Source organism: Nymphaea colorata, chromosome 7, assembly GCF_008831285.2.
Source record: "Nymphaea colorata isolate Beijing-Zhang1983 chromosome 7, ASM883128v2, whole genome shotgun sequence".
NCBI lineage: Eukaryota > Viridiplantae > Streptophyta > Magnoliopsida > Nymphaeales > Nymphaeaceae > Nymphaea > Nymphaea colorata.
In genome coordinates, this window is record NC_045144.1 from 9423534 (window position 1) to 9446740 (window position 23207).

A 23207-nucleotide genomic window follows, 5' to 3' on the forward strand; every position below is an offset into this window, starting at 1 on the left:
AATATTTCCAGTTAACCTTCTAGTATTGGTTAATAAAGTAAACAGTCTTCACTTTCTAATGTACTGAGCCACCAATTAATAGCAAAAGCTACTCAGTAAAATATGTGAAAAGTTCCCACCTTCCCCTGTACTAGGCTTCATGGTTTTCATTTTTCTAGCACTGCATTCATTTACATAGCCATGGAACAGATATTCATTTAAGCAAAAACGAAATTTACTTTCACCTCACAGCATGGTGCACCTTTTTGAGCTATCTCTGGAGATCACGTGAACTGACTGAAACCCAAGTGCATCTGCTGAACGAAATGCAGCAGACACATTTCCAAAGTCTGTAAGCCCCTCAACCACAAGACAGACAGAGTAGCTTCTATTCTTCACCACATTTTTAAGCCTTTCTTTCCGGGCATACAAGAGACGAGGTTCAATTGATTCAAGAATCTCTGCACATGTCAACGTTGTGTCCCCTGTTCTGAATGCATCAAGATATGGAAACCAACGTTTCCCGGCAGCATCTTCTACCAACTGACTACATGACATATCTACGGGCTCATCAGCTTTGCTTAAATCAGGCTTTCTCTCCATTCTCATCAATCCTCTTACCTTCTCAGCATTGCCAAGCAATTCCTCGACTGCATTCTTGGAGCCACAGAGATGGCTCTCCTTAACCATTCCATGAGCTTCTTCTTCCGCCAACATCGAGACCGGATAGTCAGCATCTCCAGCAACTTGTTCATAAATAGTGGTGGCCAGGTCAATATTATCTCCAGCCTCCTCAGAAACTGAACTTGCCAGAGTAGCACGCAACCTTGAACCTATGTTCCAAAGGACGAGCTTAAAGGCTAAAGCGTAAACAGCGGAGCCTTCAGAACAAGCATCCAAAGAACGTATGTAGAAGAACAGACCAATCTATCCTTTTATCACCAATAAAGGGACACTAAAACTTAATTACACGAGGAAAAACTGAAACTTCCATGCTCATTGAACCAAACATTAGAAGTTAACCACCAAAAAATAAATTGAATATGTCTCGGTAGCAACAGTAACTAATGCTCTATATGAGTAAAAACGACAGTGAAAGAAGAACGCATAGTGGACATGAAACTTTGACCATATGAGCAATAACAACTTCTTTTTCATTATCATAACATAAAAGCTCCTTGAAAAAAATAAATTAGACTAGTCATACAAGCACATATACATGCATACAAGACAAACTGAGCTTCGGTGTCGCGATAAAGTTCACCATTGAAGATGGCAGTTTTCTCTGTGTACAATTTCGAGTAACTCTCCATTCATCGTTGCCTATTGTCATTATTTCAAACAAATGAAATGGAGTGACATGAAGTCGACTAGGACACGCAGTTGAAATTTCACTGAAATTAGTCGAAATACCCAATTTGTAGAGAGAGAAAGAGAAAGAGCTCCGCATACCACCGTTTCGAATGCGGATACTGGTCGAGCGGGAACTGCAGAAGCCAGACGAGGAGAGGGTGGGGGTGAAGAAACGAAAGAAACTCGACGACCATCTTCGCCTGGCAAACCCAGAATCCGATAACAACGCCGAAGACCAAACGAGCCTGCAGGCTCTCGCCGTCATGGCGCGTCCCGGCAAGAGAAGGCAAGCGACTTCTCACAGCGTGGACCCCGCTTCACGGATTTTCCGTCTTCAATCTTTGATTCGTGATCGTCCATCTTTTCTCAAGCAATGACTTGAAGGAACGCAGCAGGAAGGAGCCTCCCATTGTCTGCAACGCTTTGCAAGACTGAAGTTCATTTTCGGAAGTCACACGTTAACAATGAAACTTAAGCCTTGAAAATAAAATTTAAGTCTGGATATTACGTTATAACATGATAGGCATACTTCAAAATTGGTCCTCCTCGATATATTTCTTTAATTTTATTACGAATAAGCTCCGAAGATCCACACTATGTGGAAGATTCATTTTGTTCTTTTTCTTTGTGTATAAATGAAATTGGGTTGTCATGATTATTATTATCCTTTAATGATACCACATGCCAGCTAAGAAGTACTGGGAAAAACAATCAAGTGATTTCTTGTCATGAAAAAGCGCTCTTAGTTCACTTTGGTGGAGCCTAGGTCGCCAAAACAACGTCAGGTTCAAATCTTACAGAGCGTGATGCCACTTTGTATTGAATCCCATTAACTTGATTTACAAATATCAATGAAATAAAATACCTCATAAAGGTGAACTGTAGATAGTCAATAACAAAAAAAAAAAACGAAATCTTAATAAAGAATTCACTGACCACCTTTTCTATATTGTAAATAGGCATTAACTACAATCCAGTTAAAATAAAAGAATTAGACCTAACACGATTCCAAATGAAAATCCTCAATCATTTTGAGCTGGTTTGGAAAGGAGAAAAGTTAATATCTGTCCCTAATCTAAATAAGTAACCTCAACTCCCAAGAATTTTCAATTGATTTTGGAAGTAAAACCATAGAATACCTAGAATGGAATTTATAGAAATCTGGATTTTCAATCTCCTGATTTGCTTGTGCATTCAGTTAATCTTTTTTATAAGTCATATATTGCTCGGGCCAATAAAAAGAACTGGGCCTATAGCTGAAGCAATCAGTAGAAAACTGAAATAATTAACTAAAGTACGCATGAAGGAACTAATACCTCTTTTGAAAAAACAATATAGTTTTAATGTATCATTCATTCTTATTTGTGTTATGAGATGTTCTACAAGTCCATTTTTATGAGATTTCCTAACACACTAATGATGTACTAAAAAACATTGATGGGAGCTTTGCCCCTCATGGCTTTCAAGGACTTTGATTTCATGTCTCAATGATCAAGTAAGCCAAAATGTTTAAAAGTATACCAAAGGAAAAAGGGAAAAACAAAAGGAGAAAGAAATAAAGATACAAGAGGTCCACCCACCTTCTCATTTGATCAATGTTTTTTGTTGAAAACTAACTACAGTGAGCTATTTTGTTTGTGGTCAGAGATTCCTCTGCAACCACGCTTTCGGGGAAGCGGGCGGGGGTGTCCCTGATTTTTATTAGCAGAATAAGAATATTTACTTGTATTCGGAGATCAGTGACTCCTTATAAAACCAAAATCTCACTTATAACTTGATGATAGAAGTAGACCTGACAACCAAGCTTCGATCTTTCTTCAATCCTAACTGGCGATTTTCATGTTCTAAACCTAATCTTGGATTAGTCTACCAATATTTTGCGAGTCCATAAAACTTAAGTTCGTTAATGTAAATTCTTTTAAGTTATGAAATCTAGTCTATACATCCAAACAAGCTATTCAATGGCACATTCCCAAGTTATGAAAATACATTTTATGGCTTGATTTTTAGGATTGACAATGGATTAACAGAGGTTAGTATAAATATGACCTAGTTTGCTCTTCTTGGTAGCTTGGGCAAATAAATACTTTCGATTGCACTTGGATCTAAGAAATTATTAGCAACTGTAAATCCAGTTAACTAAAGTAGCAAATTTCACACATTTTACATGTACAAAGAAAACTGTTAACTTTATTGTCCAAAAGGGCACATTGACCCTTGAACAAACGACTTAAGTGTTCAGGGGTCCCTACGGACACCATGTGTCTTATATCACTTCCACTTGAAAATTTCAACTGATGTGATAATTTAATTTAAAGATGTAAATGCCCCATCATTAAGAAGTTCAACAAATATGATGCTTGGATACAAGTACATAAAAGGCCATCAATATGGTAGCATTAATATCTTCCACACTCTCCTTTATTACCAGCAAAGCAGGTAAAAATGCCTCTAAGCCCCAGCTACATCCTCACTATAAGAACCCTCACCAAACTTTCATGACCAGACCCCTCAAGTTTTCACTAGAGAAGAAAGAATTTCTAGTACGCGAGTTCCTCAAACAATCACGTAGGTCACCATTATTAAGCTGTTCATTGTTGTGTGTTGGTGTCGGCTACTACGACTACCTACATTTATCTCCTCTCCTGTCTTCAACCCATTCAGTCTCCTAGTTCCGGTGAATTTTTTTTTTTTAGAATCATGTAATAGTTGTTTAGATTTGCTATGGGAGCTTATACAACTCTAGGTACTCAAGGAACTTCGTTAGACTCAAGGAACTTCGTTAGCTTTAGATATATATTGTATGGAAAAAAGTAAATTGGCAGTCTGTAGCAAATTATTGAAAAATTCTTCGAGATTGCATCACTTTGCTTAAGTTGCTATGCTTCGCAAATCACTAAATGGTCGGACCCCAAGTGGTATCTTTGGTTTTATAGGAACTCACATATCTCGCTAACTAAACTGCTCAAGGAACTTTAGGTTCTTATTTACTTTTAATAAATGCATAACAGTAAAAAGCTATCATTGTATGGTAAACAATCACTAACGGTAAATTGCCCATACACTACGTAACGTAGAGCAGTGGACAGTAAAACCTTGTTTTTGCAAGTGAAAGCAATAAACTACTCCTTTTATCTCCTCCATAATTTCATTCCTTGGGATCAACCTAGCATTTCATGGAAGTTCAATATAGTTTCATTTATTTCTTGTGTGGTTTCCACCCATTTTTGTTAAAAATTCTGTTTAAAAGTCCATATATTATCAAGACCACATCAAAGATTTGGTTCTATGGCTAGGGAATGGTGAAGCACAAGTGCATTTTTTGGTTACTTTCACAACTAACAATTATAAACTTTTGAAATAATTACTAAATATACGCCTCATGTATCTAGTGCACAGTGCATGTTTTTCTCAAATTTAGAGCACCAGCTTTCCGTTTGTTCTCTCCTTCAATTTTTCTTGATAGTTGAGCAAGCAGAGAATAGGACGGGTGGGTTTTAGAGTAGTTAATTGTTGATTTTTTTGTTTATTGATCTTTTAATTGATTACTTAGCTTATTTTGCATAGCAGACTGTGCAGGTTAGCTGTTTAGTCTTTTATAGAGTATATCAAGTTGTTCTTTTTTGTTTTATAGTGCATAGATTAGTGGTTTTCTTGTTCCTTATCTTTTGACAAGATTTTGAACAAGCTGAGAGTTTATTTTCACTAGTACTAAACCAGTTTGAAAAATTATAATTTTTTGATTTGTTATCTCAGATACATATAGAGTCAAAACAATTTTAGTTTGGTGAAAAATCTGATCCAAAAAGCTTCCATTCTGATCAAAATTTTGAAGCTAGTTAAAAACTGTAGTTTCCTATTCCTATTTCAGGGCAGGCATTGTGAACTCCATAACGTCGTATTAGAGGCAAATTTTCCTTTTGATTTTTATGAAACAGTAAGATTTACAAGTGTAAAATCTACTTATCAAGTTTTCAGAATTTTGGGGATATAATTTATTTGTTACAAAATTTTAAAGTTCTCTATCTTTCTATTGTTTAGAAAACAGAAAGTTATTACCCTTGATTTTTGACCTCCCCAGTCTGAATTTTAATTTATATAGGAAACAGATTTTTGGGTGTTTCTATATGTTCCTTTCTGTTTTTAAGTTCAAGTACATGGTTTCTTTCGTGATTTTAGGACATTATTTGTGCATGAGAAATGTTTGGATCTGTTAGAACCTACTGATCCCGATTTCCTGATTTGTGCAGGAAGGAGTTTGTTTTGTGTGCTTTTTCTTAATTTTTATGTAATTTTATTGTTAATTTTGAATGCAGTTAGCATTTTTTACATTATTTTTCACATGTGTGTAGAAATATTTGTGGTTAATTTTAGGTTAATGAACTACATATATAGGTCATGGGCAAGACTAATACCTATCTCTATTATATGCATGTGGGTGGGGCTAACTTGACTCGGGGTACATTCTATAGCTGTATGAGTATGAGTTATTGCACTGCCCCTAGTTAGCCTATGTGAGATTCGTATCCCATAGAATGCCACCCTGCTATCCGGCCTAGTAGGTTCTATAGGAAATGTTTTGATGGCACTATTAGACAAACTTATGTAGGGGGCAGAGATATCCTTGTGTGTATATATATATATATATATATATATATATATATATATATATATATATAGAGAGAGAGAGAGAGAGAGAGAGAGAGAGCCAGACTTATTCATCATGGGCGCCTGTGCCACAACCCCAGGCATGTCAAACTTGTCTAGGATCAGGGGCAGAGAAAGAATTTTTTTTCTAAAGGAGGCCGAATAGTATTTTCAAAATTTTGTGTAGGAGCCAAACAATATTTTTCAGAATTTTGTGTAGGAGGCCGAATAGTATATATTTTTTTTGCTTCCCTCCGCCCCTGTCTAGGATTGATTTGGAATTGCCAAAAATTTACCCAATATGTCATGATTGGATGTTCTATGATGATCCCAAAGGATGGGGAAACACTACTGATTCAACCTGATGGACTTTGACATAGAACTCTCCCTAGCTTGTTAATTGGACCATCTTGTTAAGATTAGGACCTATCAATGAAGCCTTATTTTTCTCCTACTGCTTTATCCCTCCTTTCTTCCAAAACTAATTGAGGAATTATCTTCTCACAAAGGTTTCTTCAGAATGTCTTTGCCTCATCTGACTTTACTCCCTACTTCACGGCTCGACACTCTTAGCAATCAAACAAAGTTGTTAGAGTGTGAAGTGATGACTCCCCCGGACTAATCCGTATAGATAAATTGCGAGGGAGACACCATATTTGGATGTGCAGGCATTGCAGGGCTCTTGAGCAGAATTCAGGGAAATATCGTGTTATATGTGATTTAATCAAACTAACAATGGGTTTTTGCATCAAATCCCATAACCCAGACCTAAACTACCTAGATCCAATGTCTTGTAAACGTCTCAATTTTCCAAAACGAGGCTTCTTGAAGCACTGGAACCAGCCTTTAGTATGAAGCTTTAAATGTGTACCAAAAATCTAAGAACCATGTTGAAAATGTCATTGGAAAGAAAATCAGATGTATCCACATAGATGGAGGCGGCAAGTATCATGCAAATAGTAAACTTGATTAATTTTGCGTTCAGGCATTTTGCTTATATGGATGCATGTGAATGGATCCAAAATCTTTCAAGGATATTATTCTAAGGAGAGACGATCCCACCCAGGGAGCCTCTTCCCAATACGCCCTAGCAACAAGGTCGTCCCTATCTAACTACCATGTTGGCCAGACCTACACCATATCAATTATTTAGCATCAGTTTGGGCAAGGACCTATATCTGTTCCATCTACTCATTTAATTATGCCAATCTAACTGTTTATATTTGCTATATTTAAATATATCAAATCATGAAATTGGTAAGAAACTATTGCAACCTACGACATCATATAAATTTCCATAGCATTTTAAATCTCAGTAATAATTAGATATACCAAATCATTGATGATAATTGCCAAATCCCCATGACGCTTCCCCAAAGTACCGCCAACATTGAGTTTTGTATGGATTGGAGGCCGCTCTAGCTCTGATTGGTCCCTAGCAAAAGTCATTCTGCCAAGACTTAATTCCCTACTAACTCGATCGGTATGGCTCAATATTTCTGATAGATCCGTCTGTCTATTTTGTGCAGTGGCTTTCAACTTATGTAGCCCATCCATGCCCTTGGTTAAGATGAACAAACAGGTCCCCACGCATTTGTGGTAATGAATGACCACCGATCATTGGCCAAGACAACTGGGTCAGCCTAGACAAGGACCCGCAACCTATCGGTAGTATCTTCAATGAGTAACACGTCCACCGCTCAAGTTTTGTAGATACATGTTTTAATAGAATGATGAGGCCAATCTCAAAAAGCATTTCATTCCTAACATGAACAAGAAGGACACAGCTCTACACAACATGTTTATCATTACTCTCAATCGTTATGCATCAATGAATCAAATATGCTACAGGGATATTGTAATTAAGCCATAGTTAAGGTGCTTCGCAGCAATAAACTGCAGCTGGTAATCGAACAAAGTGAGATGAGTAAGTCTTTTTCTCCTTATTTGTGAAGATCTAACGAATCGAAGGACAGCATGAGCCGGATCAAGCCCAAGCTGATCATGATTATGATTCAGCACAGTTTTTACATCATGTTGGGATAAAAATAATATTTGATGACATATAACAGTTAACTATATAACACACAGACATGCATGCACAATATTTTTGTATTCGGCTCCAGTGGGGAAGCCAACATTTTTTAAAGGGGAGCATTATATAATTTTCAAAATGTTTACCAAAGCCAAATTAAAATTTCCAGAATATTCAGTACTAAAATTTTAATTTTTCAAAAATTTAGGGAGAACATGGCCCATGTCATCCTCCTTGGCTCTCCCTTTGCTCAGTTCCACCTTGTAAGGCTTATGTCCCTGCCAACCATTTCTAATTCTTCAACCCCTTGGTTCATCTACCAGCACAGAGAGCAAACATACATACTTTTAATATTGGGCGCAGTTGATCATGTTTGAAGTTAATTATTAGCTAATTTAAGCTTGGAAAACACAAGCATCTTATGTTTAATTATGTTTAATTCTTATGGGTCAACTGTGTTTTACCAAAATAAGCCCATCTGAGCTTGAAGCATTTTAGCTTAGATCATATAGGCTGAAAAAACAGATAGAAGCAATCACAGGAAGGAAAATTGAAAATTAACCAAGTTGACAAATTCATCCTCAATTTGTTGCCTGAATCTTCCAAGCACAATCATGTAGCAGTCATCTATGTATTTGGGGTCAATATTACATGCACGTTCTCTGTATAAAAAACAAGTAGCAGAGATTGGATACAATTTAATGTTGCTCATGCCTGGTGGCAAACAATATGATTGAAATGCTGGTAGGTGAATGCGGTCTGATGAAGCTCTTGTTTAGTTATGCATAACAAATCCCAAATGGGTACCGTTTGATTCTTTTCAAATTCGATCGGAGCATGAAATTTTGATGATTCTTTATGATGTTGATGAGTTCAATAGTCTCTGTACTGCCCTTCAAGTCCTTTCAATAGGAATAATATTTGAAGACTGATCTGCCAACTACCTATTTACATCTTGGCCTTGTTGTCAATAAAATACCATTTTGATCTGACGATGATCGCTCAAAGCCAGCACGCTCGCATTTTATTGAAAGACTTTCAACCGAGGAAGACTATCAATTCTGCTCATAACATTTTATGAGCCTTCCCTGTTATTTGACCAGGTGAACTTATACTGGGTGTCGCTCACCTCCATTAGGGAGCAAGCAGCTACAAAGCAAAAGAAGGCTTTGCATGTCGCTGTAGTGGAAGCCTTCTCAGTTTTCTCCTCTGCCTTCATAATAAAATTAAAATCTCTGGCACATATATGGGGGCTATTTATGCAGTTCAATGTTGAACTAAGTTCAATCAAAATCATTTTGGATTCTGAAGCTGGGGCTAAGTTAACAACATCGAAGTCAAGTTCTGTCACTTTGGACCTAACCCCATATGAACCTAGCTAGTTTTCCCACTTCAGTTTCTAAGCTCCGGCACCAAATGCTGCCATAGAACCAAAATTTTGGCCCACAACCCATCAACGTCAATATTTGAAATGATACATAGGGATGAAAATTTGAGAGACAACTTGTGAGACCTTCTCTCGTTAATTTGATTTTCAACAAAATGGTGATTTGAGGGTTGAGCTTATCAAGAATTATTTGCAGGTCGTGCTGGGCAGAGGCTTGTGACAAGCCTCTCACGTTTCATGCAAGCACCCGCATGGTAACGAGTAGTGGGAGGTGGACCAAGGGCAATGACTCCAACACTGGCATCCGGTGCCTTCATATTCTCCATTCCTTTCCCTTATATATAACTACCATTCAAGGAAGCCACCCCACATTCAGATTTACAGCTGCGTCCATCCAGCCCGTTGAAAACACCTTTCTAGTTAGTATCCATGTATCCTCCCTACTCCCTTCCTAGCTTCAATTGGACATCGGAATTAGTTTCTTTAAGCACATCTTTCCCCTTGGAGCGTCTTGCCCGCTTCTTGAAAGAGCGGACCTGTTTGCACTTCAAAGATTTCTTCTTTGCTTTAGCTGTGATAGATTCCCCTCCATGTTTTCTAGTAGAGTTGAAACACAATTTTATCCTAGTATCCTGATTATCAGGGCCCAACGGACTACTGTTCTCTAGCAGCCACCTCGCCGGACTTCTTTACGCCAACATCCATCACCTCGTTTGTGCTTGTCTCCTGATCCAACGGTTGCTCTTGCTGCTGCTGCGGCGGCCACTGACTCCTCTTCCCCCCATCTTGCAGCTGCACTGCTAACGACATTTTCATTTCTATGTACCTCCCACTGCAGGTTCCTGGAGCACTTAAAATTGATTGCTAGGTTGTGGTCTTATATACCCACTATTAATGGGTTTCTGTTGAGATTTTGGTGCTTTCCTTGCCATACCCACCATGCTCTACTCGTCCCTTTCTCTGGGCTGCTTTGGTCGAGCCTGCCTTGAGCATCATAGTTCACGAACGAGTGGCTGGTGGAGGTACATGCATTGAAAAACTCTCTTTGACTCATATTCAATCACCTGCGATACAACCTTCCCTTCTTCCACCTCTATTTCCATCTCCTCTACTGCCATAAAGCCAAGCAGTACCTCCACCAGGCAGCGAGCAAAACCATTCCTGTCCATGGCCTTGGTAAAGCTACCAATGCCCACAAATCTGGCCCCAATCATGGAAGCCAAATCCCTGAAGCATCGTTCATACCAAAACTCCACCGAGAGATCAACTAACCGAAGCCATAACCTCACTAATTTAGGGCTTCAACCTTCAATGGCTTCCTTGGTTTCCATCTATTTGCCACAAGCCCTCTTCCCCACAGACCATCTCCTTGGAGCAAGGATGCCGTTTAGGGCATCCTCGCTCTCAACATGGATAAGGAAGCTGCCCTTACTGTAAACTTGGCATTTCCAAAATCTTTCCATTGCTCTCGAAGAGAATAAAAAACAAAAGCATAGTCAATCCTACCCCTCCCAATCCTCCTGCTAGCACAGTAATGGCAGAGTGCTCAAAAGGCTTGATCAGCTTCTGGAATGCGTCCTTCAGTATAAACGATCTTTTCTTCCTTTGAACCTCACGAGCTTCCAGTGGAGGAATCTCATCTGCCTCATGGCAGATATCACGTTGCCCTCCAGGGCCTCCACTATTTGAGCCCATGAATGCAGACCTTCTGCTGATCCTCTCAAATTCCTAGCATTAGCTTGTCCCTATACTATCCCCTGCGAGGGGAAATCTGCCTCCCGCGTCATCTCTTCAAGTCCCCCCTTCCACCTCGATCTCCATTGTTCTCAGTAGGGGAGGAGAACCAACCTTGCCCAACATCCCCGCTAGAAGCCCCAGGCCTCCGCTCTTCATTCTCTCTCACTTGCTCTTCTCCTTTCTTTTCAAAACCCTCCACCATCGTCATCAACATAAGCAATAGATACTCCAATAGAGCCTATCAATCTTTATTTTCTGCACACAATGATAAGCCAGGTGCAATTGTTGATTCAAAACCTTTAACAAAAGAAAACTATGCGACATGGAGTCACTCCATGATCATGATACTCATTGCTAAGAACAAATATGTCTTCATTGATGGTTCTTTACCTATACTACATCCACAAGTGTAGAGTAGTAAGTTTTGTAGGTCCACTGCAACACTGTGGTGTCGCATAATTAATTAACTCTATCTCCAAAGACATAGTTGATAGCATTATTTTTACTACCATTGCTTAGGAAGTTTGGTATGAGTTGAAGGAGAGCTATTCTCAGAGTCTTGTGCCGACTGCCGAGAAACTTTCAATTAAAATCTGCAATGTGCAGATAACTCACCAGTCGTTTTCTATATTTGCTTATTATGCCAAGCTTAAGTCATACTGGGAGGAGTTGGCATCCTATGATATTTTGTCAGTGTGTACATGTGGACCTTGAATACGATGGTTGTTGAGTTGTTAAACTTTAAGAGGTCGTTTGATGGCCACAAGACACACGAAACAGAACAAGTGTGTCCTGTCTAATCAAAATTTTCATCAAACACTATCCACAGGACAGACTAGACACGACAGACACCAGGACAAGAGTATAAATTGTTATATTGTTTCATGCTGTTTCGAGCTAACCCTCTTAAAGGTCGTTTGATTGCTGTCCATTGGGACAGGACAGACAGGATGTCCTGTCCTCTTGGACAATGGTGTTCCTTGTCCACCGATTGATGATTTTAGACACAAAACACTATGCTCTTTTGTCCAGCGTTTGTTTCGTGTGTGTCTGTTCTGTCTGTTGTGTTCGTCCTAACGTTTGTTTGTTCGCATAATAAACAAAACTAATTACAATTATGAAAGATAAAATGAAAATTTGTCTGCAATATGTTTTATTTATGTCAATCTAATGTAAATTGAGATATGTCAATGGATCAAGATTTAGAAATTTCTCTCACTCCCTTCTCTCTCTCTCTCTTCATATATATATATATATATATCCTTCTCTCTCTCTTTCTCTCTCTCCATATATATATATATCTTTCTCTCTCTCCATATATATATATATATATATATATATATATATATATATATATATATAAAGAGAGAGAGAGAGATATAGAGAGAGATGATCAATTCAAACAGACTGTTGATCTGTCATTGCCATGAAAGTTCGTTCAAAGAAAGTTCACTCGACCTGTTTCCCAATACTATGCTTAAGCTATAGAACTGAATACAATGATCTGCTGAGACTTGAACGAAGTCATGCCCTTTTTACAAGAATCTAGAGTATAAGGCAAAGTACAAAAGCACTCATTACACACTTCTTGTTTGTTTATCACCAAATTTTCACTTAGATTCCATACGGACTGCATTCAAAAGAAAAAATAAAGAACATAATATTTTATAGTTTTTCTTTCAATATCTGTCAACTTTTACCCCTCAAAGATGACGATGACAACCCATAATACTTTACAGCAGCCATGGAATCATGAATCTTCTAGCAGAAAACTGCTGCCTTGAGCTTTCTTTCAAATGTTTGCCTTCACTTTTCCCTTCTTTGGTGGAAAGGACTCAAGGGGAGCTTAACCTCTGTTTACGTTCTGAAATCTGTCCATCATAATGTGGTATCACCTGGTGTGACGAAAATCTAAGATGTCTGCAGAGTGAAAGCCAAGAATGGCAACTGACTGATTTTGCTTCTTCGCTTTATAGGCACAGTTCGAGTGATAAAAATTCCTTCGCATGGACAAGAACTGACTTTACAGAGTGAGATTTTCATCATTCATCAAGGACCAACATCAGGAATCTAAAAATTTCAAAAAAAATCATAGCAAGATCATGAGATATTTTATTGTCAAAAGAGTCCCATAGATCAAACATTCCATCAAACACGTGGAGTGCAAGTCTTGATACATAACTTCAAATGAGCTGCAAATATGTTGTTGCTACTAAAATACAATCTGAGTGAGCGAAGTAGACAATGAGTGAGAAAGAAAGACAGAGTGAGTGCGAGAAATCTCTGCCCTACCTGCAGAAGGGCTTCCACGAATATAGGGATGAAGCTGGCCGTCGAAGGGTTGAAATTTGTCATTTGACGGATATGAAGCTGGCTATGAAAAGGCTTTAGATGGGACATTCCACATATTTAGAACTGAAGCATACCATTGAAGGGCTGCAAAAGAGGCATTTCATGGATTTAGGAAAGGCTGTCGATGAGGCGTTCCATGGATTTAAGGCTAAAGTGAGCCATCGAAGGGCTGCAAATGAAGCATCTCAGAGATTTAGGGCTGAAGCTGGAGAGAAAGAGAATGAGTGAGAGAACTCGATGGCTTTCTCATGAAGCTCCAGATCATGGTCATCGGTTAGAGTAGGAGACCAGAGCCTTCTATTATGTCCTAAACCCCTCATTTGGAGGATGGAGATTGGGAGAAGCATGAACATAGATGGTGAAGAACAACCATATTTGCTAAACCACGGTAAGCAGCAAGAGATGGGCAAGAAATCCAGATACTGAGAGGGAGAAAGAGTGCAAATAGCAATCGATCATTGGACATCGTCACTGGTGCATTGTGAGGAGTAGTGAGCAGTGACTCATGGTGAGTAATGGGGGAGACAGACTTCATCTGATCATCTCCATAGCATCAGTGAAGAGCAGTGTGCAAGGGACTCATGGAGAAAAATGAGAGAGAGATGAGTATCGAGAGAGGGAGGTGAGCTCGAGCGTAAAAGCGTCCTGTCAGTTCTGTGGTTAACCATGGAACGGTACGGGACAGGGAAGAAATATATACCCCTGTCCCAGTGTCTGCTCTGTCCGTTCTGTTCTATGGACGGTGTTTGATGCACATTTTAATAAATGGAACGAATGTGTCCGTTCTAGCCTGTTCCATTGCCATCAAACGACCTCTGTACAGACAGAACTCTCTCGCCACGAAACCCCGACCCCAACCCCGAAGGAGCTACTGCGAGAGAGCAATGGTATAGAGCGAAAGAGAGAGACCGCAGTCATCAGCCGTTGGAAACAAGTCCGTCGTCATCGTCATCTCTCTCTCTCTCTCTCTCTCTCACGCGCGCGCTAGGATCCCATCCATGGACGTGAGGCCCAGGGGGCGGAAGCTTCCCTTTGAGCTCCTCACCGACGAGAGCATCGAAGAAAGTGTAGGGCTTCTTTCTGGATCGCAATCAGCAACTATTACAAAGGAGCTGGCCGATGACAGAGTCTAGTTCCTCTTGGAGAAGAAGCGGAAGCAAAAACGGAAGAGGAAAGCTTCCAAGCTGAAGGATGTCGAAGTGGGAGATTCTATCGATGCTGTCACTACCAATCGATCTGGTTTCGCTTTCGATGGGGTTCTAGGACCTGGTGTTGGGGCTGATCGTGCTGAAAATCTAGAGATAGCCGTCGCCGAAGGCTCAATATGTAAAAATAAAAGAAACAGTAAAGAATGCTCAAACAATTAATGTGGTTCGGCTAAACTCAGCCTACATCCATGACAAAGGGAAACCTCTCACTTTCTCGATGATGGTGAGAGAGTTCTTTATTGATATTTATAGTTAGCGTTTACAGCAGGGATCCACAAATCATGGATCTTGATTTGGACAAACAAGGTAACTCTTTATGCTCAGCCGATTGCTTGATTTTAGGAATTGATTCATCATTGTTATCCTCAGCCCACTGCTTGATTTTAGGAAGAGATCTTCTATGTTGATCTTCAGCTGATTGCTTGATTTTAGGAGAAGATCTTTCATTGTGATCTTTAGCCATCGTCATTTTATCTTGCCCCTTCAAACCAATACTTGTGTCAATAAGATTGAGTTTGTCTTTGAGAGAATGATACCTCGGCCCTGGTAATGGCTTAGTTAAAATATCTGCTATCTGATGTTCAGATTTGACAAATTCAACTTGAATTTCTCCTTTACTGACTTTTTCTCTGACAAAGTGAAAATCTATTTTGATATGCTTTGTCCGTGCATGAAAAACAAGATTGGCTGCAAGTTAGGTGGCTCCCAGATTATCACACTTTAATATAGGGACATCATGTAGTGGGACCTGTAAGTCGTTGAGAAGGTGCCTTAGCCATGTAAGTTCTGCAGTAGCTCCCACCATTACCTTATATTCTGCCTCCGTACTTGAACGGGCAACTGTATGTTGTTTGTTTGATCCCCAAGATATTATGTTTCCACCCAACATAGTGACGAATCCATTTGTGGATCTTCTGTCATCAGGACAACCAGCCCAATCAGCATCTGAATATGCTTCAAGTTTCCAATGTGGGGATGCTTTTATATGTAGACCATAAGCTCGAGTTCCTTGAAGATACCGAAGGATCCGTTTTACATGAGTCCAGTGAAGATCAGTGGGTTCATGAAGAAACTGACATGCCTTGTTGACTGTATATGCAATGTCCGGACGTGTGAGGGTCACATATTGAAGTGCGCCCACAATGCTTCTATAAAGAGTTTCGTCCTTGAGTTTTTCTCCTTCAAATTTTGAAAGAGATATGTTAGGAGCAGTTGGTGTGACAATGGCTCTGGCTTCTCCCATTTGAGCTCTAACAAGGATGTCACTTATGTATTTTTTTTGTTAGAGATAAAGATCAGATCCATTATATTCAACTTCTATCCCAAGGAAGTAGTGTAGCTTTCCCAAATCCTTGATAGAGAATTTGTTACTTATCTCATGAATGATGTTTCGTATCTCAAGTGAGGAGTTTCCTGTCAAAATAATATCATCAACATATATGAGAATGTACACAATGCATGATGTTGAAGTATATATGAACAGAGACGAATCAGATCTGGATCCTGCAAATCCTTTAGATATGAGATATATGCTCAAACTTTCAAACCATGCGCAAGGAGCTTGCTTAAGTTCATATAGAGACTTCTTCAATTTGCACACATAATCAGGGTGATCATTGTCTACAAATCCTGGCAGTTGACTCATATATACTTCTTCCTTTAGTGTGCCATGCAAAAAGGCATTGTTCACATCTAGTTGGTGAATAATCTATCCCTGACTGGTAGCAATAGATAAAACCAAACGAATAGTAGTAGCTTTAATGACTGGGCTGAAAGTTTCTCAATAATCAATACCTTCTCTTTGACTATACCCTTTGGCTACAAGACGAGCCTTGAGTCGTGCCACTGAGCCATCTGCATGTCGCTTGACCTTGTATATCCATCGGCAACCCACAACATTATAATGAGACTGACAAGGTACCAATTCCCAAGTTTTGTTGTTGTGAAGAGCATAGATTTCACTAGACATGGCATCGGCCCACCTAGAATCTTTTTGAGCTGCTTGTAAGTTTATGGGTTCAGAGTCTTCGATAGGGGTCTTGGTTTCACTGAGATAAGAGACAAGTTTGGGTCTTCGCGTCCCATCTTGAGATCTAGTGACTATAGGGTGACTCCTGATATGGTTGGCATGTGACGATGGTGGTTGAAGTTTAGGTTGACGAAGAGGTTCATTGTGTTCAACATTGGTTTCAATTCTAATAGGTGTAGGCTCGGTATCTTGATTGCTAGGATTTTGGTTACATGGTTTAATAATGTTGGAACAAGGGTTTGACAGAGAAATAAGAGGCTTGACTATTGGTGGATCGGTATGATTGAACGCTAGCCATTGGGTAATTTCGTTGGCTGTGGTTGGTGGAGAAATGCCGAATAAAGAAAGGTACTCTCATCAAATAAGACATGTCTAGATGTGATGGCACGTTTGTCTAAGGGATTATAGCAGATGTAACCTTTATGACTTTTAGCATAGCCAAGGAAAATGCAAGCATAAGATTTTAGAGCAAGTTTGGATTTTCGTTGAGACCCAGCAAGAGAGTAAACAGTGCATCCAAAACCTTAAGATGCTTAAGTTGGGGTTTTTCACAAAGTAACTTTGCATATGGTGTCACCTTCATGTCAATTATAGGTAGCCGATTGATAATGTAAACTGTCATTTTGAAAGCATCAATCCAAAAACATGTGGGCATACTTGCCTGGATGACCATACTCAATCTCATTTCCACAATATGTCGATGTTTTCGCTCTGCAATGCTATTTTGTTGTGGTGTGTGTGGACATGAAAGCCATCGTCGAATGCCTTGAGCATTAAGATAATCAGAAAAGGCGTGACTCAAGAATTATCCACCCGAATCACTATGAAAGATTTTTACTTTCTGTTCAAGTTGTCGCTCAACAATCTTGTGAAAATTCTGGAAACAAGCAAAAGTTTCTGATTTTTTTGTTAAAGAAAAGATCCATATAAAGCGTGAGTAATCATCTACTATCACCAAATAATAGTTGTAGCCTTCCCTAGATTTGCATGGAGCAGGTCCCCATAAATCTGCATGAAGCATTTCTAAAAGAGCGTAAGCCTTGAAATCTGCTTTAGGGAAAGGTAATTGATGCATCTTAGCTAAGGCACACACAGAACACACTTTATTGTTATGCATAGAATCAGTAGAAATCAATATTGATGCAATCATCTTATTCATCAAATGAACATTTGCATGTCCCAAGCGTCTATGCCATAAATCAAATAACTTATTAGAGTTCCCTACAGAAGTATCAACAACTCCCTTTGAAATAGAAAGATAGCTTTTGCAACCTTCATGTTGCACTTTATTCCTTGTCCTAGCGGCAGCAGTGTTTCCAAGAGCATTTGACCACAAGTATAATCGTTCTTTAAGACGTCGTCTTCTGTGCATTATCTCCCCTGTCTGCATATTCTTAACAGTAAAATCATGAGGTGTGAATTCCATTTTGCAATAGTTGTCCTTAGTAAACTTGGCCACATAAAGTAATTTTTTTTTGTAATGTCGGCACATGCAGAATATTCTTGAAGGTAAATGAGGTATTTTTAGATGGTAGCAATACATAACCAATACTTTTAATAGTAAGTCTTTCTCCACTGCCTACAACAACAGAACCAGATCCAGAGTAAGAAGTAGTACCTTGCATCGACTGATTGGTGCTTGTTATGTGGTGGGTGGCTCCTGTATCAGGGTACCACTCTTGACTATCATTAGTCGTATTAGAGGGAAATGCATCAGTATTGGCTTGACTTGTATTAGCTCCAACATTAAGTGTCATAGCCATAAACGCCTTTGGTATATCGTAACACTGGTGAGCCGTATGATTTCTGTGACCACAGTATTGGCAAATGATTTCTTGAGCAGATTTGAAGTTGGTGTTGAGAGTATTGTTTCCACGCTCACCATTGCCATAATTATTATTGTTGCAGCTGTGGCCACCATTGCGGCCATTACCTCTTCCTCTTGCATAGTTGAAGTTACCTCGGCCTGCATAGTTGAAGTTACCTCGGCCCCGCCCAAGTTGGACAACAAAGGCGACAGCGAAAGAATCATTGTTATTATATGATGGTGGCGTAAGAATGTGAAGACGATTTTCTTGAGTGACCAGCATATCAAAAATTTCGGAAAAACTTGGCAATTGCTTGAAGGTGGTAATAGTGGTGATAAACGCTTCATATTCACTTGATAAGCCATTAAGAGTATAAATAACAAGATCTGAATCAGAAATCACATGATTGACAACAGCTAAAGAGTCATACAGAAACTTAACATGATTCAAGTAATCAGCCATGAACATGTCTCCCTTTTTTTGTAAATCTCGTTTCAACTAAATGATCCTTAAGTTAGACAGTGATGCATATTGTTGTTTAAGAGCACACCAAGCTTGACGGGCCGAGGTGTAGGAAATTAGCTGAGGTAAAATGGGTTCAGACACAGTCTCCATAATCCAACTCAAGGCTAACTGGTCTGCACGTTCCCATGTATCATATTCTGGATTCGGCTTAGTTTGATCAACATCAAGATATTCGGGTGGAGCATTAAAAGAGCCATTAACGTACCTCAATAAGCCTTGACTTTTCATCACACTAGTAATTTGTGAGCGCCATATCAAATAATTGCTTTTGTCCAATCTAACAGAAACTAGGCTGGAAAAAGCATTCCATTGAGTTTCTGGATTAGGGACATGAGCTATGGTTGAGCTAGACTCAGTCGAATTTACAGCAGCCATAATATTCACAATGATTTGCCTCACAGATAACATAGTATATTAACTAAGCAGTGACAGAGGTAGGTACCTCAGAGAAAGAGTTCAGGTAAAGCGCACCAAGAAACCTGCCTTATTACAGCCTGACAGTCCCAAATTCAGTTTGCTCTCTCTTTTCTTCATTGGAGAAGCTCTTCTTCCGTCTCAGATCAGGTTTGAACCCTGCTGTAATGCCAAAGAAACAGAACGTTGCAACTTTCCAATAGTGAGTAAAACGTGAGGCTGCAGCAAAAAAGGGGGGGCGCATGACTTTCCAAAAAAGTGAAATGTGAGGCTGCAGCAAATGAGAGATGCACAACTTTTCAATAGTGAGGCTGTTGCGAAAAAGGGAGATGCATGGTTTTCTGAAAAGGTGAAATGTGAGGCTACAGCAAAAGAGAGAGACAACTTTCCAATACTAGCAAGAATGCTGTCAATGAGGAAAAGAAGAAAAACTACAGCAAAGGAAGGACACACGACTTTCTGAAATGGTGAAACGTGAGGCTGTAGTGAAGGAGGGACGCACAACTTTCAGACACTAGCAAGAATGCATCAATCGCAGGTCTAAAAACCAAAGCTTTGGCTGATGCCTTTTTGCTCTGATATCATGTAAAAACAAAAGAAACAGTAAAGAATGCTCAAACAATTAACGTGGTTCGGCTAAACTCAGCCTACATCCACGACAAAGGGAAACCTCTCACTTTCTCAATGATGGTGAGAGAGTTCTTTATTGATATTTATAGTTGGCGTTTACAGCTGGGATCCACAAATCATGGATCTTGATTTGGATAAACAAGGTAACTCTTTATGCTCAGCCAATTGCTTGATTTTAGGAATTGATTCTTCATTGTTATCCTCAGCCCACTGCTTGATTTTAGGAAGAGATCTTCTATCTTGATCTTCAGCCGATTGCTTGATTTTAGGAGAAGATCTTTCATTGTGATCTTTAGCCATCGTCATTTTATCACAGTATACCCTAGAATTGAGCTTTGGACCAACCGCATGGACCTGGTGAATGGCTGGCCAGGCAGCGAAGGCGTTGGTCGGGTAGTCGAAGCAACACGGAACTCTGCCCTTGTTTCTTTTCTTTTCTCCTTTCCCCTTGTTACACTGCTTAATTATCTAACTCGCTTCTTCCGGTGCTTGTACACAATGTTACTGATTAAGTGTTTGTTGAAATGCCTGAGATGAGAGCTTGTTGTTCTGCACAAGCATGTCAAAGACACTTTGATGTTTCGAGGCACGGGCACCACTACCCTACAAGCTAGCTATGAAGAACTTTTAGGTGAACAAAGATAAGAATAGTTTTAAATTGAGCACCAAACTCTGATACATATTCAAATCTTTAACCGGCACTTTTTGGATGAATTTAAAATGTTTTTCGTTAATTGATACTTTTTGCATTTTTTCACCCTGTTGTTCATGTCTTGATACCTGATTGTGAAGCTGGTTATTTTCCTTCGTAAATTCGTTATGCGTATTCATATGTGAATAAGCACCTTCTTGAATCTCATCTCAATATTATGTAAGTTGCTGCTGCTATGTCAAAGATGTTCCTTCTCAAGATGAAGGGTTAACATTTGGCAGTGGTCAAGACTAAGACTGGTGGTGATAGAAAATCAGCTTTAGCGTAGATGTTTGCACTTGATACTTAACAATTCAACCTTCATGTTTTCCATCTCTTGTCAAATATTTTCCTGTTCTTTTACTTACTTTTTTTCTCTTTTGAGTTTGTATTTTTTATTTTTCTTATCTCAAATTTTTTGTCCTTTTCATTGATTTCAAGTTCACTTTATATGTATCAATATGTGTGTGTGTGTTAAAATAAATGAATTCTAATGTGTTTCCAAGGCCGATGAAACAACCAAGATTGGTGGTGATAGAAAAGAAGCTGCTGAAAGCACGTTCCTGGCGTATAGATCAGATCTGCCATCTGCAACCTTGTTCATGCCATTCATGCCAGATCACAAACATAATTATGTATGTAACCATACAAATGTAGGCTCATAAATATAGCCAATTTCCACCCAATGAAGGATCATAGGCATTGTTGCAAACCACACATAAATATAATAGCCAAAACTAGATACAAACACTGAATAAAACAGACAATTCACATATACAAACACCAAAAAAGACAGCCAAAATAGATAGAACTAACCATGGAGGCACAAACATCAGACAAAGCGAATAGATCGGACTGGACAAAAACAAACATCAGACAGAACGGACATAACGAACAGAACAGACATATACAAAACAAACGTCGGACAAGAAGAATGTAGTGTTTTGTTCCTAAAGTAATCAAACGATGGATAAGGAACACCATTGTTCATAAGAGCAGGACAACAGTGTAATGGACAGGACGCCTGTCGTCTGTCCTGTCCTAATGGAGCAATCAAATGACCTCTAAGAGAATAAGGTCTTTCACTTTTTGATGGACCTCAATGAAACATATAATACCATTAGGGAGCAGATTTTATTGCAAGATTACCATCAATAAAAAAAAGTGTATGCTTTCATTCTTCAAGAGGAAAAACAAAGAGGCTAAGATGTTGTCATCCTGTCTGGCTGGACATGTTAGTCTAGCTGCCATATATTCTGAATTCAGAAATTTCTTGGAAAAGAATATTAGATACCAAATTTTTTTTGTGTGCATATTTTTGTCAAAATGGACACATGAAAGAGAGATGTTTTAAATTAGTAAGGTACCTGTTCAACTCCAAGTCTGCAAACAAGAGTCGATAAAACTCCCAATGAAAATGCATTTTCAGATGGTGGCGGTAACTATCTAAATACCCAAAACTCTTATATTGCAGCTGCTATGAAAGGAAAAGAACCCAACAAGGGTCTAAATTAGTTGTTCAACCACGAAGAGTTTGCCCAATAGAAGTCGCTTCTAAAAGAGATATCTCACATCTTGTCTCCAGCATCTCCCAAGCCAGCTTCGCTAGTATGTCCCATTTAAACCCAAATTTCTATATCATTGTTACGCTCCATTGCACCAAACATGATTTTCTTTGAAATTCCTAAGTAATGCCATTAAACTAGATTTTCATTTCCCATTCGTTTTCTTCATAACTCACTAGTATATGTGCCAAAAGAACACTCTCTATTGCCTTTAGTCACTCTATGAAAGGTTTATTATGTCCCATTGTTCACATTCTACTTAACTTCAATCAACAAATTAACCAAACAAAATTAGTGACATTTGTCATTTACCTCATCTAACTGGGTGTTATAAGGCTAGAACTCCAAGATGACGACAGGAGTAGATAACGAACGAGGAGGATTCTATTTTGCCATGAAGCCTTAAGGAAACTGAACCAAAATTCTTTGCTATTACAGTTTCTATTAAGTTGTAAAAAAAACTAGTTAGATATGTGGCATATGTGTCAAGGACATCCCTCCTTTTCGGTGAAAAAGTTTTTTTTTTTCAAATGTCATTCTAAAACGAGATGTCGGTTCCATTTTGTGAGGTTTGTCAAATGAAAAAGCAAATAAAAAAAAAATTCAAGACTTCTCTTTCCTTTAATTAATACAAAGTCAAGTCATGTGTTAGACCTCTTGCATTCTCACATTTGGGGTCCCTGTACCCAAGCCTCAAATTCAAGGGTTCATTATTTTGTAATGATTGTGGTTGACTTTTCCAAATATACATGGACCTATTTAGTGAAATTAGGATACATTTGGACAATTTTATTGGTTTGACAAGAAAAAACTATAATGCAAAGGCTTTGAAACTTAGAATAGACAA

The 23207-nt window shown here is 38.9% G+C and overlaps 2 protein-coding genes across 2 annotated transcripts in view; both read right to left on the minus strand.

The window, feature by feature from the left end:
• Positions 1-1783, minus strand: part of LOC116257481 (uncharacterized) — a 31350-nt gene extending 29567 nt beyond the window's left edge. Inside the window, exons 1-2 of the mRNA XM_031634267.2 lie at positions 1432-1783; positions 242-812 (exon numbers count right to left, since the gene is read on the minus strand). Coding sequence (XP_031490127.1) covers positions 242-812; positions 1432-1597 — 737 coding nt within the window. The 5' untranslated portion in view covers positions 1598-1783. The remainder of the gene's footprint in view (positions 1-241; positions 813-1431) is intronic.
• Positions 1784-15392: 13609 nt separating this feature from the next.
• LOC116257115 (secreted RxLR effector protein 161-like) lies at positions 15393-15941 on the minus strand. The gene has a single exon (XM_031633729.1). It carries the CDS (start codon positions 15939-15941, stop codon positions 15393-15395), a length of 549 nt encoding a protein of 182 aa, XP_031489589.1.
• Positions 15942-23207: the final 7266 nt, after the last annotated feature.